Here is a 17,868-nt window from a genome sequence, read left to right on the forward strand (position 1 = left end):
GCCCAGCTAGTTTTTTTGTTTGTTTTTAATTTTGTATAGAGATGGGGTCTCCCTGTGTTGCCCAGGCTGACCTCAAACTCCTGGGCTCAGGGGATCCTCCTGCCTCAGCCTTCCAAAGTGCTAGGATTACAGGTATGAGCCACCACACCCAACCACCTAATAATTTTTATATGTTGATTTTGTATCCTGCAACTTTACTGAATTTATTTATGAGTTTTTTTGTTTGTTTTGTTTTGTTTGTTTTTTGAGATGGAGTTTCACTCTTGTTGCCCAGGCTGGAGTGCAATGGCATGATCTCAGCCCACCGCAACCTCCGCCTTCCAGATTCAAGCGATTCTCCTGCCTCAGCCTCCTGAGTAGCTGGGATTACAGGCATGTGCTACCACGCCCAGCTAATTTTGTATTTTTGGTAGAGACAGCGTGTCTCCATGTTGGTCAAGCTGGTCTCAAACTCCTGATCTCAGGCGATCCACCCACCTCAGCCTCCCAAAGTGCTGGGATTACAGGCATGAGCCAACGCACCTGGTCCATTTATGAGTTTTAAGTTACTCCACTCAGTAGGTCTTGGTATGCCTTTGTTTTTTATCAGCTTTTAGGGATGGTAATGTATAAACAAAGACAATTTTCTTTCATATTGTTGAATACTTAGATAATTCTTAATATTGTCAACTATACTTGTCGTTTCTATTTTTTGAAGGAGAAAAACTTAACGTGGAAAATCTAAAAAATATTCTCGAAGGCCTTGGAATAGAATTCACACCTAAAGAATACTTGGAACTGGTACAAAATCTGCAAATTGATGGTGAGCACTTCAAATACTACTGGACCTTTTGAAGAAGTTTAGCCCTATGTACTTAAGACAACCTAACAAAAAAAAAAGAAAAAAGATACCTATTAGATATTCTAGTTTAAAAAATAAAAATGGCGGCAGGGCGCGGTGGCTCACGCCAGTAATCCCAGCACTTTGGGAGGCCGAGGCGGGCAGATCACGAGGTCAGGAGATCGGGACCAACCTGGCTAACACGGTGAAACACCGTCTGTACTACAAATACAAAAAACTAGCCGGGCATGGTAGCACACGCCTGTAGTCCTAGCTACTCGGAAGGCTGAGGCAGGAGAATGGCGTGAACCTGGGAGGCGGAGCTTGCAGTGAACGGAGATGCGCCACTGCACTCCAGTCTGGGCGACAGAGCGAGACTCTGTCTCAAAAAAATAATAATAATAAAATAAATAAATAAAAATGACAGTGTAAGAAATTTTAGCATGACCTTGTTCTTCCTTTGAGAAGTTCTTTCTTTGAGAGTCAGCAACTCTGTTTTCTTGAAATCTTGCCATTGGATATAAAAATTTTTGTTATTATTTTTGGTTCCACCCTGACCACTAAAAGTTGAGCTGAGAAATGTAAGAAAAAATGTGAAAATGGAAGGAATAGGAAAGTAGAAGAAGGAAAAGTCATAGAAGAAAAGTAAAAGACATGTTCATATTCCTTTAAAGCTGTTTGCCACTATTAAATGATTAAATAATTACTTTAAGTCACAGCACTCTGAGAGTTTTCTCCATTCTGTGGTTTCAAACTCATGGGACAGCAAAAATCAAAATTATTCCTAAAGCAAATCATTTAGAAATATTTTTATGAAATGATATATTTTTACAAGTTTTCTAAGTCTCTGTATCACTTTATCTGTGCTGTGAATTTTGCCTTTTCCTGCAGATGATGGAACTATATCTGAAAATAGATTGCTAGATGGTGTGAAATCATTCAAAGGTAAGAAGCATGAAGAGAATCCTCCTGCCTCAAATTTGTATTACTGCCTGGTTATTCTCTTACAGGTCTTACCATCTCTCATAATAATTAATTCTATATTTATTCTGCTGTTTTTAAATATAGCTGCATTTTCCAAATAGTCTTTCATTTTGCTGTCAAGCTTGGCTTTTGCCCAGTTTAGTTGAAAAGCGGATTTAAATCTGGTTCTACATAGAAAATGTGAAGCTAAGTATTGCAGTTGTTCAGGGCATTTCAGGAACTAAAAGAACTAAACTGAGCTTTTAGGCCCTTCCTACCAGAAAGATGTTTTCACTTTGTCTCCACAATAGTAATTCATCAGAGAATCAATCTGTAATTTGCAGGGTTTTCAAGATCAGGCAAGAGGTTACAATTCTAATCCCATCTTGCCTACCTTTATGCACTTGAACATTTGGGTCATTGATATTTTTGCTGATAGCCATAGTGCATGGGGATTAATTGAAATTGTATTGTTCAGAAGGTCATTAAATTTCCCTCATATTCTTGATTCTTTCCTTAGGTGGAAGAGTTGATGTTAGTAACCTGGAAAATGTTTTGAAAAATGTGAAAATCATGCTTCCAGATAAGGAACTTAAAGATTTGTCACAAAACCTACCAGTTGATGGTGAGCAATATAGACAGTATTAGACCTTTTGAGGAAATTTTATTTATAGGCTTATGCATGAGAATTCCTGAGGCTAGATCTGTTTGGGTGCTAATATGACTTTTTATAACTCAGGGAAGAACTCAGTCCTAACGTAAGAACACATTTTAATTTAGTGTATTTTCACTAATTTCAGGGTACATGGTATATGTCTTAGAGTGAGTTAAAATAAGTCTGTCGTTGAAAGAAGCTAAACAGCTTATTAACCACTGAGAAGGATCATTAATTTCAGATTAATTACATAATTTTAGTAACTTTTTTATTTTTTATTTTTGTGTGTACATAGTGTAATAACATAGGAAGGTCTTTTCATCCAGCTATACATTTCTCTATAACTTTGTGATGTACCAACTTCCCGATCCCTCTTCCTGTGTTTTGGCACTGGCTCACATTATTCCTTCCTTGGTCTCATCTCCTGTACTTTAGAAATCATAACCAGCAATATTTTACCTTCTTTTTTAACCTTCCAGTTCTCTTGTTCCCAAGAAATGTACCTCATCTTCATCAAAAATACTAGTTCCTGGATTTCTCCATCTCCTTTCAATATACAAACTGTTTCCTAACTTCTTTCATTGTCAAACTAATCTCTCTGTCATTCCTGCTGTATAAAACCTCCAAATTTTGATCAACCCAGTCGCTCAGATCTCCACTTCTATTGCTGACCTTGATAAAGAAAATAATATAAATTTGCAGGTTACTGCATCCCCAAATTCATTTTCTCCTAGATAATAGAAGGACCTAAGAACATTTTAACTCTATGTTTCCCCTTCCCCATATTAGTGTTCTTTATGTCATTCATACTATCTTGTTTTGTTTTAATTCAGCAAACCTGTATCAGTAGTAACGTTTTATAAAGTCACCATTTATTCAGATTTACCCAAATGTTTACCTATTTTTTGCTCTTCATTTTTTCTTTTACTTCAGGCCTTCCCTTTGGGATCACTTTTCTTCTGCCTAAAATAATTTCCTTTATTTAGGATTTGCTAGTGACAAATACTTCTTTTTTCTTTCTGGTCTAAAAATATATTTGTTTTGCTCTTGTTTTGACAGATATTTTCTCTGGACCTAGCAGTCTAGGTAGACAGTTATTTTCTTTTAGCACATTTTAGATATCATTCCACTGTCTTCTGCTTTCTAATGTTTATTTTTCCTGAGAGAGTAATCTTTTTGTTGTTGTTGTTGCTGCTGCTGCTGCTGCTGCTGCTGCTTTAAGACATTTGTCTTAGGTTTTGAAGTTTCACTATGGAAGATGGAAATGTATTTGTTTTTATTTATCCTCCTTGGGATTCACTGGGCTTTTTGAGTCTGACAATTGGAATCTTTCATCAGATCTGAAAAATTATTAGCCATCATCTCTTCCATTATTGTCTTTATTCCGTGGGTTTGTTTCTTCTGTAACTCTGATTAAATGTAAGGTAAACCTTATTGCTGTGTCCTCCATGGCCCTTAAGATCTCTTCACTATTTTCCATATTGTTTTCTTTCTGTGCTCCATAGGAGTTTTATGTAATACATTGTTCTATATATAGCGCCCCCAAAGTGCAAATCTGCTAACTAAATGAATGGAAAATGTGTTTTGGAAACTACCCCAAAAGAAGAATGGGATTGCATAATAATAAATAACATAACCTTTTGACCAGATGCAGTGGCTCATGCCTGTAATCCTACCACTTTGGGAGGTTGAGGCAGGCGGATCACCTGAGACCAGGAGATTGAGACCAGCCTGGCCAACATGGCAAAACCCCATTTCTGCTAAAAATATAAAAATTAGCCAGATGTTGTGGTGCATACCTGTAATCCCAGTTACTTGGGTGGTTAAGGCACAAGAATTGCTTGAGCCAGGGAGGCGAAGGTTGCAGTGAGCCAAGATTACACCACTGCTCTCCAGCCTGGGTAACAGAGTGAGACTCTGTCTGGAAAAAAATAAAAAATAAAAATAACCCTTTATGGCAAGAAAATACCAAAATACCAATAATGTGCATAGTTTCTAGTTTTCTTCTTACCCCAAAATATATTGCATCTGCAACTTTGAAAAAATACGATGATTTGAGAGCTCCTTGTACCATTGTAATATGTTCCAATCCACCATTTAATGTAAAGTATTTAATACTGCTATGTATAAAGTCTTATGCTAGTTGCTGGGTTAGGATGTCTGGATGGGATACAGAATAAGTAGATACATTCTTTTTATTTAAAAACACGTTTATTTATTTTTATTTTGAGTATGTAATGAACATATCTTTGAGTATATAATGAACATATTTACTAGAAAATAAGTACAACAGGGGGATGTTGGCATGGGGCAGTGTTCAATGGGGAAATAGCTTAAGGTTCCAAACGGAAATGTTTTCATCTTGTTCCTAGGAATTGGTAGTACGTAGTGTAAGGAGACCATGCCCAAGGGAGTAGATGTTCCACAGTGTATAAAGTTTGAGATCTTAAAAGAGAGAAGGAGAGAATAATTGATGAAATTAATAGTTAACATTTTTGTAATTTTCTCTATTTTATGCTTATCTATGTATGTTATTAGGCTATAATTTAAAACAAATCATAAAGAAAATGATTCCTTTGCTCTGACAGTCTTTTTGAATCAGCACGCAATTATGTTTGTCTGCATTTTTGGATTGTTTTTTAGCTTCTGGGATGACTGATCTGCATAAACTACTAAAAGAAGTAAATAAATTCACAGGTGAGCAAGACATTTTGTGAAAAGATATAAAACCAAAATGCAAATACTTCACTTTCACATACATATTTAAAATTGTGTTTTCTTATTCTATCATTGACTAATTAACTTCTACTTTTTTAATGATTAAAATTTGGGTTTAATAGTGAAGATTTCACTGAATTATTTATGTTTTCGCTACAACTTCGTGGTGCTGCACCTCTATAACAAGTCTTACACTCTGAAACCTTGATTTTGTGATGCATTTCACTGTGATTAAATAGGCTACACATGTGTTCATTCATTCATTCAAAATGCTTGCTAAGCACCTACTGTAACCCAGTAAATGTTAAGGTAAAACTTTGACAGGTATACAAATAATGTAGTCAGTGAGACTAATCTATCTCATAATTCAGGCAAAGCAAAAGTAACACAGATTTCACCTGATGGTAATATGATTCAGATTACATAACAGTTTATGCATATATATTTTTTTTAGGGTTTTTTGATTTGTTTGCTTTTTTTTTTTAAATTATACTCTAAGTTCTAAGGTACATGTGCACAACGTGCAGGTTTGTTATATATGTATACTTGTGCCATGTTGGTGTGTTGCACCCATCAACTCATCAGCACCCATCAACCCGTCATTTACATCAGGTATAACTCCCAATGCAATCCCTCCCCCCTCCCCCCTCCCCATAATAGGCCCCGGTGTGTGATGTTCATACATATTTAGATCACTGAGCATCTTGTACATCCCCTTACTATGAGCTGGGTTAAGTTCTCTAAGTCATTAAGAGCATTATAAAAAAGGATCTTATTTAGATTTTAAGAAATAATTTCCATTTCCTGTGCTCTTCATCTGAAAGCTGTAGATAATACTATACAAGCATAAACACTTTTCATCACTTTGAGTCAGTAGGCAATTCTTACGTGTCTCTCCATTCCCGTCTTTTACAAGGAGGAAAAATTCAAGCCAAGGACATACAAAAAGTACTGGGAGACATGGGAGTAGAGCTCACAAATAGGGAACTCTGGAACCTGATGAAAATGTTGCCAATTACTGGTAGGTATTTTATGCAGTACTATGATATATATTTCTGTGCTAGTGTGGACTTAAATGTGAGAATATCATAAAAACGGGCCCCTCGGATTTCCTATAAAAAGACAGAAAGAGTCCGGGCATGGTGGTAATCCCAGCACTCTGGGAGGCCAAGGCGGGCAGATTACCTGATGCCAGGAGTTTGAGACCAACCTGGCCAACATGGTGAAACCCTGTCCCTACTAAAAAATTATAAAAATTAGCCAGGCGTGGTGGTGCGTGCCTGTAATCCCAGTTACTCAGGAGGCTGAGGCAGGAGAGTCACTTGAACCACAGAGGCAGAGGTTGCAGTGAGCCAAGATAGTGCCACTGCACTCCAGCCTGCAAAATGCAGTGAGACGTCATCAAAAAAAAAAAAAAAAAGATTAACCTCTGGTTGTAAGTATATTATGCATTTGACATTTAAATTTTTAGTTTTGAGAGGCTGTCGTATCTTCAAACCTGAGTCCTGCCATTAAGAGTATCATTACCCCGAGATTAAATAAAGCTTAAGGAGGCCAAAGAGAAAAGAAAGCTGAATTAGTTAGTAGCAGAGAGAAGGAAAAGGGAAAAAGCAGAGTGGGGAAAAGGCACATCTGTTTCAGTGTATAAGAATGAATGGACTGTCCACATTAAGAATTTTATTCTCATCTTATTTTTGGACTTAGTTATGAAGAGGTGTGGCTGTAGGAAATGTAGGAATGCAAATTAAGAAAGTACTTTTTTAAAATCTGCATTTAAAAATTGCGGCTGGGCATGGTGGCTCACACCTGTAATACCAGCACTTTGGGAGGCCAAGGTGGGCGATCACCTGAGGTCAGGAGTTCGAGACTAGCCTGGCCAACATGGCAAAACCCCATCTCTACTAAAAATACAAAAATTAGCTGGGCATGGTAGCGCATGCCTATAATCCCAGCTACTTAGGAGGCTGAGGTGGAAGAATCGCTTGAACCTGAGAGGCAGAGTGAGCTGAGATTGCGCCACTGTACTCTAGCCTGGCCAACAGAGTGAGATTCCATCTCTTTCTCTCTCTCTCTCTCTCTCTCTCTCTCTATATATATATATATATGTATGTGTGTGTATATATATATGTATGTGTATATATATATGTTCTTTCTACTCTTTTTTTGACTGTCTCTGTAATTTTTTCTTTGATCTTAACTGTGCCTTATTTTACAGATGACGGAAAGGTATATAAAAATATATTGCTTGATAATATAAAATCATTTCCTGGTAAGTAAAAAACCCAATAAGGCAAGTAAAACTATGACTTGTAAGCTTTACCTTAACTATTAAAAGACCTTATCATTAGATAACAATTAGATTATCTATTTTATTGTCACATTAGCCTATAGGTCTTAGATACAACTATATTTAATGTGATAATTTATACTTTGCAAAAGTTTTAAATTCTATTTGCTGTCCAGAGTTCTAATTCTTATCTAACATAATTCATCAAGTTCATTTAAAAAAAAACATATGTAATTTATAATGTAAAAAAGTAGTACATATAATTAGTATATAATAAAATTATATATTGTGTAATATATAGTTTTCTTCTAAATACACCTTTTTTCCAAAGTATTGAAAGCTTCCCCTGAAACAAGAGTGGCAAAACATATTATATTCCTGGCTTCCACAGTAAGGGTTTATTTATGTAGCCCTGAACAGTTTTTTAAAAAAATTATTACTGGCAATGGATTTGTTCTATTTGATTTTTATTGGTGACTAAATATAACCAGTATTTTTCTTAGCTATCAGTTCCTATATTTTATCACTTCCTTCTTTCCTAAGGTGGGAAGTGCAATGTCTCTAAAATTGGTACTATCCTGGAAAACATGGGTTATGAGCTGGAAGATGAGGAAATTGAATACCTGCAGAACCACCTGCCAACTACTGGTGAGCATGTCATTGTATCTTCAAGGAAACTCTGAGATCCTGTAATAAAATTTCAAAATGTATTCATCTAAAAAAAATCTATTATCTCAGACTTTTTGCTTGGTAGATCTTCCTGCATCCCTTTATTTTGAGCCTATGTGTGTCTCTGCACATGAGATGGGTCTCCTGAATACAGCACACTGATGGGTCTTGACTCTTTATCCAATTTGCCAGTCTGTGTCTTTTAATTGGGGTATTTAGCCCGTGTGAATTTGATCCTGTCATTATGATGTTAGCTGGTTATTTTGCCCATTAATTGATGCAGTTTCTTCATAGCATCGATGGTCTTTACAATTTGGCACGTTTTTACAGTGGCTGGTACCGGTTGTTCCTTTCCAGCATGTTGTTTTGATCATATAAAAAGTCTAGTTTTTAAAATCCTATGAAAAAGAAATAGAAAATGCATCCTTCTCTCTGGTAAGCAACACAGTGGCTTTCCTTAGTATTATAGTGTATTGTGTGGGTCTGAGATTGTGAATGATATGTTGAATTAAAAGCCAATTATCTAAGATCCTTACTGTACTATAAAAATGTATTACCACTATCTCTCTTCTTTCTGATCCAAAGCACACAGATTCAGAATTTTATGTATAGTCTTGCTTTATTTAATATGTCTTTTTACTAGAAATATTTGCTAATATAAATCAGGTCAGTCTTACCCACTTGAACAGATATTTTGCAAGACTATTTGCACAAAATAATATTAATTTAATTAATAAGAACACAGAATTGCATACTAATTAAGTAACTAATACAGGAAACTGGCCAATCCTCTTTCTCTTATTCTCATGCTGTCATATTCCTGGTAATATAAACTAATCACCTCTATTGAAATAGCCACAGACAATAATTATCAAGTATTAACTGCCTACTATATACCAAAAACAATAATCAGTACTTGACGTATGTTAATAGTCCTCAAAATAACTGCAAAGTAGATTATCATCCTAATTTATCTGATGTGGAAATGGAAAATCAGTCACAAAGGTTAATTGATTTGCCTGAGGCCATGTGGCCACTAAATGGAAAAGTAAAGATGGCAATTCAGATCTATATAACTTGAAAGGTTTGCCCTTTCTACCAAATCATACTGTCTCACATAAGAGAGGTAAGCAGAGCCACACAGACTATGATAGGAATGATTCTTTAAGGAGGTTGTGTGATGTGGCCCTTGAGATGAGAATTATCAACTAGTAAGTACACAAATTAAATGAGAGTCAGCAAAGATTGGAAATCTTTGTGGCCAGGGAGTCAGAAGCATGGAGAAAGGGCTGAGTAACAGTTGCATGTAGAAGTAGCCATGATCCTTTAGGTAGATAAATACACCAATATTATAGAATATATTTCTTTTAAATCTTGTAATAATAAAGTGGTCAAACATAGGGTTATTCCTGGATTCTAAAGTGGGACAGGCCAAGTGGAAAGGAAGTCAAAGCAATGCTTTCAAAATTTCCTAGAACCATTGTGTATAGAATTTTATATACTTTAATTTCTTCTTCTGTGCGATATAGTTATCATATTTGGAACTTCATTCTTCACTACCATGATCATCTGGGCATGAAAATGAATACATTTATAGAACAAATCAGCCAAACTTCTGAATGTTAATGTTGTATTCTACAATGTAAGGTGTTCATAGCATATTTTCTGGGTCTGAGTCATTATGGCTGGTCTCATTTGTACCTTATCTTACAGATGAAAAGAAGGTTAAACTGAATAAGGTCATGGAAAATGTAGAGTCATTTACAGGTGAGTGAAAAATTATAGGTAGGCCGGGCACAGTGGCTCACACCTATAATTCCAGCACTTTGGGAGGCTGAGGCAGATGGATCACTGGAGCTCAGGAGTTCGAGACCAGCCTGGCCAATGTGGTGAAACCCCGTCTCTACTAAAAATATAAAAAATTAGCTGGGACTGGTGGTGCGTGCCTGTAATCCCAGCTACTTAGGAGAGTGAGGTGGGAGAATCGCTGGAACCCAGAGGTCAGAGGTTACAGTGAGCCAAGATCTCACCACTGCACTCCAGCCTGGATGACAGAGCTAGACTCCATCTCAAAAAAAAAAAAAAAAGTTAAGGGAAAATTGTTGTAAATAGCTATATTCTTTTTTTTTTTTTTAATTATACTTTAAGTTCTAGGGTACATGTGGATAACATGCAGGTTTGTTACATATGTATACTTGTGCCATGTTGGCGTGCTGCACCCATCAACTCGTCAGCACCCATCAACTCATCATTTACATCAGGTATAACTCCCAATGCAATCCCTCCCCCCTCCCCCCTCCCCATAATAGGCTCCGGTGTATGATGTTCCCCTTCCCGAGTCCGAGTGATCTCATTGTTCAGTTCCCACCTATGAGTGAGAACATGCAGTGTTTGTTTTTCTGTTCTTGCAATAGTTTGCTGAGAATGATGGTTTCCAGCTGCATCCATGTCCCTACAAAGGACACAAACTCATCCTTTTTTATGGCTGCATAGTATTCCATGGTGTATATGTGCCACATTTTCTTAATCCAGTCAGTCACTGATGGACATTTGGGTTGATTCCAAGTCTTTGCTATTGTGAATAGTGCTGCAATAAACATACGTGTGCATGTGTCTTTATAGCAGCATGATTTATAATCCTTTGGGTATATACCCAGTAATGGGATGGCTGGGTCATATGGTACTTCTAGTTCTAGATCCTTGAGGAATCGCCATACTGTTTTCCATAATGGTTGAACTAGTTTACAATCCCACCAACAGTGTAAAAGTGTTCCTATTTCTCTACATCCTCTCCAGCACCTGTTGTTTCCTGACTTTTTAATGATTGCCATTCTAACTGGTGTGAGATGGTATCTCATTGTGGTTTTGATTTGCATTTCTCTGATGGCCAGTGATGATGAGCATTTTTTCATGTGTCTGTTGGCTGCATAAATGTCTTCTTTTGAGAAGTGTCTGTTCATATCCTTTGCCCACTTTTCGATGGGGTTGTTTGTTTTTTTCTTGTAAATTTGTTTGAGTTCTTTGTAGGTTCTGGATATTAGCCCTTTGTCAGATGAGTAGATTGCAAAAATTTTCTCCCAATCTGTAGGTTACCTGTTCACTCTGATGGTAGTTTCTTTTGCTGTGCAGAAGCTCTTTAGTTTAATGAGATCCCATTTGTCAATTTTGGCTTTTGTTGCCGTTGCTTTTGGTGTTTTAGACATGAAGTCCTTGCCCATGCCTATGTTCTGAATGGTATTACCTAGATTTTCTTCTAGGGTTTTTATGGTATTAGGTCTAACATTTAAGTCTCTGATCCATCTTGAATTAATTTTCGTATAAGGAGTAAGGAAAGGATCCAGTTTCAGCTTTCTACTTATGGCTAGCCAATTTTCCCAGCACCATTTATTAAATAGGGAATCCTTTCCCCATTTCTTGTTTTTCTCAGGTTTGTCAAAGATCAGATGGCTGTAGATGTGTGGTATTATTTCTGAGGCCTCTGTTCTGTTCCATTGGTCTATATCTCTGTTTTGTTACCAGTACCATGCTGTTTTGGTTACTGTAGCCTTGTAGTATAGTTTGAAGTCAGGTAGTGTGATGCCTCCAGCTTTGTTCTTTTGACTTAGGATTGTCTTGGCAATGCAGGCTCTTTTCACGAACTTTAAAGCAGTTTTTTCCAATTCTGTGAAGAAACTCATTGGTAGCTTGATGGGGATGGCATTGAATCTATAAATTACCTTGGGCAGTATGGCCATTTTCACGATATTGATTCTTCCTATCCATGAGCATGGTATGTTCTTCCATTTGTTTGTGTCCTCTTTTATTTCACTGAGCAGTGGTTTGTAGTTCTCCTTGAAGAGGTCCTTTACATCCCTTGTAAGTTGGATTCCTAGGTATTTCATTCTCTTTGAAGCAATTATGAATGGAACTTCATTCATGATTTGGGCTCTCTGTTTTTCTGTTACTGGTATATAAGAATGCTTGTGATTTTTGCACATTAATTTTGTATCCTGAGACTTTGCTGAAGTTGCTTATCAGCTTAAGGAGATTTTGGGCTGAGATGATGGGGTTTTCTAAATATACAATCATGTCATCTGCAAACAGGTACAATTTAACTTCTTATTTTCCTAACTGAATACCCTTGATTTCTTTCTCTTGCCTAATTGCCCTAGCCAGAACTTCCAACACTATGTTGAATAGGAGTGGTGAGAGAGGGCATCCCTGTCTTGTGCCAGTTTTCAAAGGGAATTTTTCCAGTTTTTGCCCATTCAGTATGATATTGGCTGTGGGTTTGTCATAAATAGCACTTATTATTTTGAGATACATTCCATCAATACCGAATTTATTCAGCGTTTTTAGCATGAAGGGCTGTTGAATTTTGTCAAAGGCCTTTTCTGCATCTATTTAGATAATCATGTGGTTTTTGTCTTTGGTTCTGTTTATATGCTGGATTACGTTTATTGATTTGCATATGTTGAACCAGCCTTGCATCCCAGGGATGAAGCCCACTTGATCATGGTGGATAAGCTTTTTGATGTGCTGCTGGATTCGGTTTGCCAGTATTTTATTGAGGATTTTTGCATCGATGTTCATCAGGGATATTGGTCTAAAATTCTCTTTTTTTGTTGTGTCTCTGCCAGGCTTTGGTATCAAGATGATGTTGGCCTCATAAAATGAGTTAGGGAGGATTCCCTTTTTTTCTGTTGATTGGAATAGTTTCAGAAGGAATGGTACCAGCTCCTCCTTGTACCTCTGGTAGAATTCAGCTGTGAATCCATCTGGTCCTGGACTTTTTTTCTTTGGTAGGCTATTAATTATTGCCTCAATTTCAGAACCTGCTATTGGTCTATTCAGGAATTGTGCTTCTTCCTGGTTAAGTCTTGGGAGAGTGTAAGTGTCCAGGAAATTATCCATTTCTTCTAGATTTTCTAGTTTATTTGCATAGAGGTGTTTATAGTATTCTCTGATGGTAGTTTGCATTTCTGTGGGGTCGGTGGTGATATCCCCTTTATCATTTTTTATTGCATCTATTTGATTCTTCTCTCTTTTCTTCTTTATTACTCTTGCTAGTGGTCTATCAATTTTGTTGATCTTTTCAAAAAACCAACTCCTGGATTCATTGATTTTTTTAAGGGTTTTTTGTGTCTCTATCTCCTTCAGTTCTGCTCTGATCTTAGTTATTTCTTGCCTTCTGCTAGCTTTTGAATGTGTTTGTTCTTGCTTCTCTAGTTCTTTCAATTGTGATGTTAGAGTGTCAATTTTAGATCTTTCCAGCTTTCTCTTGTGGGCATTTAGTGCTATAAATTTCCCTCTACACACTGCTTTAAATGTGTCCCAGAGATTCTGGTATGTTGTATCTTTGTTCTCATTGGTTTCAAAGAACATCTTTATTTCTGCCTTCATTTCGTTATGTACCCAGTAGTCATTCAGGAGCAGGTTATTCAGTTTCCATGTAGTTGAGCGGTTTTGATTGAGTTTCTTAGTCCTGAGTTCTAGTTTGATTGCACTGTGGTCTGAGAGACAGTTTGTTATAATTTCTGTTCTTGTACATTTGCTGAGGAGTGCTTTACTTCCAATTCTGTGGTCAATTTTGGAATAAGTGTGATGTGGTGCTGAGTAGAATGTATATTCTGTTGATTTGGGGTGGAGAGTTCTGTAGATGTCTATTAGGTCTGCTTGCTACAGAGATGAGTTCAATTCCTGGATATCCTTGTTAATTTTCTGTCTCGTTGATCTGTCTAATGTTGACAGTGGGGTGTTGAAGTCTCCCATTATTATTGTATGGGAGTCTAAGTCTCTTTGTAAGTCTTTAAGGACTTGCTTTATGCATCTGGGTGCTCCTGTATTGGGTGCATATATATTTAGGATAGTTAGCTCTTCCTGTTGAATTGGTCCCTTTACCATTATGTAATGGCCTTCTTTGTCTCTTTTGATCTTTGATGGTTTAAAGTCTATTTTATTAGAGACTAGTATTGCAACCCCTGCTTTTTTTTGTTCTCCATTTGCTTGGTAGATCTTCCTCCATCCCTTTATTTTGAGTCTATGTGTGTCTCTGCATGTGAGATAGGTCTCCTGAATACAGCAAACTGATGGGTCTTGACTCTTTATCCAGTTTGCCAGTCTGTGTCTTTTAATTGGAGCGTTTAGTCCATTTACATTTAAGGTTAATATTGTTATGTGTGAACTTGATCCTGCCATTATGATATTAACTGGTTATTTTGCTCGTTAGTTGATGCTGTTTCTTCCTAGCCTCGATGGTCTTTACATTTTGGCATGTTTTTGCAATGGCTGGTATCGGTTGTTCCTTTCCATGTTTAGTGCTTCCTTCAGGGTCTCTTGTAAGGCAGGCCTAGTGGTGACAAAATCTCTAAGCATTTGCTTATCTGTAAAGGATTTTATTTCTCCTTCACTTATGAAACTTAGTTTGGCTGGATATGAAATTCTGGGTTTAAAATTCTTTTCTTTAAGAATGTTGAATATTGTCCCCCACTGTCTTCTGGCTTGTAGAGTTTCTGCTGAGAGATCTGCTGTTAGTCTGATGGGCTTCCCTTTGTGGGTAACCCGACCTTTCTCTCTGGCTGCCCTTAAGATTTTTTCCTTCATTTCAACTTTGGTGAATCTGACAATTATGTGTCTTGGAGTTGCTCTTCTCGAGGAGTATCTTTGTGGCGTTCTCTGTATTTCCTGAATTTGAATGTTGGCCTGCCCTACTAGGTTGGGGAAGTTCTCCTGGATGATATCCTGAAGAGTGTTTTCCAATTTGGTTCCATTTTCCCCCTCACTTTCAGGCACCCCAATCAGACGTAGATTTGGTCTTTTTACATAATCTCATACTTCTTGCAGTCTTTGTTCATTTCTTTTTCTTCTTTTTTCTTTAGGTTTCTCTTCTCGGTTCATTTCACTCATTTGATCCTTAATCGCTGATACTCTTTCTTCCAGTTGATCAAGTCGGTTACTGAAGCTTGTGCATTTGTCACGTATTTCTCATGTCATGGTTTTCATCTCTGTGCATTCATTTATGGCCTTCTCTGCATTAATTATTCTAGTTATCAATTCTTCCACTCTTTTTTCAAGATTTTTAGTTTCTTTGCACTGGGTATGTAATTCCTCCTTTAGCTCTGAGAAGTTTGATGGACTGAAGCCTTCTTCTCTCATCTCGTCAAAGTCATTCTCCGTCCATCTTTGATCCGTTGCTGGCAATGAGCTGCGTTCCTTTGCAGGTGGCGATGCGCTCTTATTTTTTGAAATCCAGCTTTTCTGCCCTGCTTTTTCCCCGTCTTTGTGGTTTTATCTGCCTCTGGTCTTTGATGATGGTGACGTACTGATGGGGTTTTGGTGTGGGTGTCCTTCCTGTTTGTTAGTTTTCCTTCTAACAGTCAGGACCCTCAGCTGTAGGTCTGGTGGAGATTGCTTGAGGTCCACTCCAGACCCTGTTTGCCTGGGTATCAGCAGCAGAGGCTGCAGAAGATAGAATATTGCTGAACAGCGAGTGTACCTGTCTGATTCTTGCTTTGGAAGCTTCCTCTCAGGGGTGTACTCCACCGTGTGAGGTGTGGGGTGTTGGTCTGCCCCTAGTGGGGGATGTCTCCCAGTTAGGCTACTCAGGGGTCAGGGACCCACTTGAGCAGGCAGTCTGTCCCTTCTCAGATCTCAACCTCCATGTTGGGAGATTCACTGCTCTCTTCAAAGCTGTCAGACAGAGTCGTTTGCGTCTGCAGAGGTTTCAGCTGCTTTTTGTTGTTGTTGTTGTTGTTGTTGTTGTTGTTTAGCTGTGCCCTGTCCCCAGAGATGGAGTCTAGGGAGACAGGCAGGACTCCTTGAGCTGCTGTGAGCTCCACCCAGTTCGAGCTTCCTAGCCGCTTTGTTTATCTACTTAAGCCTCAGCAATGGCGGGCACCCCTCCCCCAGCCTCGCTGCTGCCTTGCTGCGAGATCACAGACTGCTGTGCCAGCAATGAGGGAGGCTCGGTGGGCGTGGGACCCTCCTGGCCAGGTGTGGGATATAGTCTCCTGGTGTGCCCGTTTGCTAAGATCCTTGGTAGAGCGCAGTATTGGGGTGGGAGTTACCCGATTTTCCAGGTGTTGTGGGTCTCAGTTCCCCTGGCTAGGAAAAGGGATTCCCTTCCCCCTTGCGCTTCCCAGGTGAGGTGATGCCTCGCCCTGCTTCAGCTCTCACTGGTCGGGCTGCAGCAGCTGAGCAGCACTGATTGTCAGGCACTCCCTAGTGAGATAAACCCAGTACCTCAGTTGAAAATGCAGAAATCACCTGTCTTCTGTGTCGCTGGCGCTGGGAGTTGGAGACTGGAGCTGTTCCTATTCGGCCATCTTGCTCCGCCCAATAGCTATATTCTAATACTTTTTCTGTTATACCTTTAAATACTCTATTTCCATCATACTGACATTGACTTGTTAGTCCTTTTAGTATATTATGGTATCTTTTATCCAATAACCCAGGATAGTTTTTGATTATATACTTTTTGAGCAAAACCACCAAATTATAAAGTCTTGGTAAAATACCTTATATCTTCTGCATTTTTTTCAATAATGAACATCATTTTTCCATTGTTTAAACAGATAGAAATCTAGATTACCATATAATTGGTGAAACAAAACATTGTCATAATTCTTTTTAGGAATAATTCATCTTATCACATAGGCAAATATGGATGCTACCTATCTTCAAAGAATTATTTACATAGTCATTTATACAGTAGTCATAGATATATACCTTTATACAAGCCCCATTTCAGAGTGTTGATTTATCCTGTTATTATTAGAACGTTCAAAAGGTATTTTCTTCTCTAGAATTTTGAGATTGAGTTATATTTCTGACATCCCCTTAGAATTTTGACTCAGCATTTTGACTATTTAAGCCTGCAATTAAACTTAGATGGCATTCATAGTTTAAAATCATTTGTCACTCACTCAGATTTTTCATCATCTTTTCCATCTTTTCAAAGGAACCAAGATTAATACTAATGAAGTAGATGATATTTTGAAAAACATAGGGATAGAACTCACACCTAAGGAACGCTGGAAGCTGCTAAAAACTCTGCCAGTTACTTGTGAGCATTTCTGATACAGTTTGACCTTTGGGGGAACTTAGTTTAGGTGATGGTATTGGGGGAGGTGAGAATCATTAAACATTTATTCCACCTATATTTATATTCAACATATTTACTGAGTACTTCTTAGATAATGAGATTAAAGACAAAAGTCCTTGCTCTCATGAAGACTATTATGGTGATGGAGCTTACTTATTGGGACTGAGCTTGAAAACTTTGTAAATGAATAAGGAGTTTTTAATTTATTAAACATTTTTAATTTAGTTTATTACCTTGGGAATGTCTGGAAGTCCTAAAGCATAAAGAAAAGGGAGAAAAAAGAGAAGTCATATAATAATAGCAGGATAAAAAGAGTCAAGGCAGAGAGATAGTTTCAGCATAGTAAGATGGATAAGTTTAGAACTTTACTCCTTCACTTTATGCTTAAAGCCAAGGAAGAGAAGGATGTGTGGATGCGAAACTGGTTAAATCTATAAGGCAAATCATGTAAGATTGTTGTCTTTATGAAATAATAGTCTATATATTCTTGTTATGAATTGCTGTATCACTTTCTCTATGACATCAATTATGCCTTGTCTTATAGCTGATGGAAAAGTGTGTCGCAATCTGTTACTAGATCGTTTAAAGACTTTCCAAGGTGAGTAATATGTGTAATAAGAAGTTAAGTAAAATTGAAATCTTAAGCTTTATATTTCCTTTTCTAAAGTCCCTTT

The 17,868-nt window shown here is 37.6% G+C and overlaps 1 protein-coding gene across 1 annotated transcript in view; it reads left to right on the forward strand.

Moving 5' to 3' along the window:
- Positions 1–703: 703 nt before the first annotated feature.
- Positions 704–17,868, forward strand: part of EFCAB3 (EF-hand calcium binding domain 3) — a 158,331-nt gene continuing 141,166 nt past the window's right edge. Inside the window, exons 1-10 of the mRNA XM_028836627.2 lie at positions 704–802; positions 1,712–1,765; positions 2,304–2,408; positions 5,082–5,135; positions 6,073–6,177; positions 7,372–7,425; positions 7,987–8,091; positions 9,826–9,879; positions 17,051–17,155; positions 17,739–17,792. Of these exons, the coding sequence (XP_028692460.2) occupies positions 2,357–2,408; positions 5,082–5,135; positions 6,073–6,177; positions 7,372–7,425; positions 7,987–8,091; positions 9,826–9,879; positions 17,051–17,155; positions 17,739–17,792 (583 nt within the window). The 5' untranslated portion in view covers positions 704–802; positions 1,712–1,765; positions 2,304–2,356. The remainder of the gene's footprint in view (positions 803–1,711; positions 1,766–2,303; positions 2,409–5,081; positions 5,136–6,072; positions 6,178–7,371; positions 7,426–7,986; positions 8,092–9,825; positions 9,880–17,050; positions 17,156–17,738; positions 17,793–17,868) is intronic.

This window comes from Macaca mulatta, chromosome 16 (assembly GCF_049350105.2).
Source record: "Macaca mulatta isolate MMU2019108-1 chromosome 16, T2T-MMU8v2.0, whole genome shotgun sequence".
NCBI classification, from domain to species: Eukaryota; Metazoa; Chordata; class Mammalia; order Primates; family Cercopithecidae; genus Macaca; species Macaca mulatta.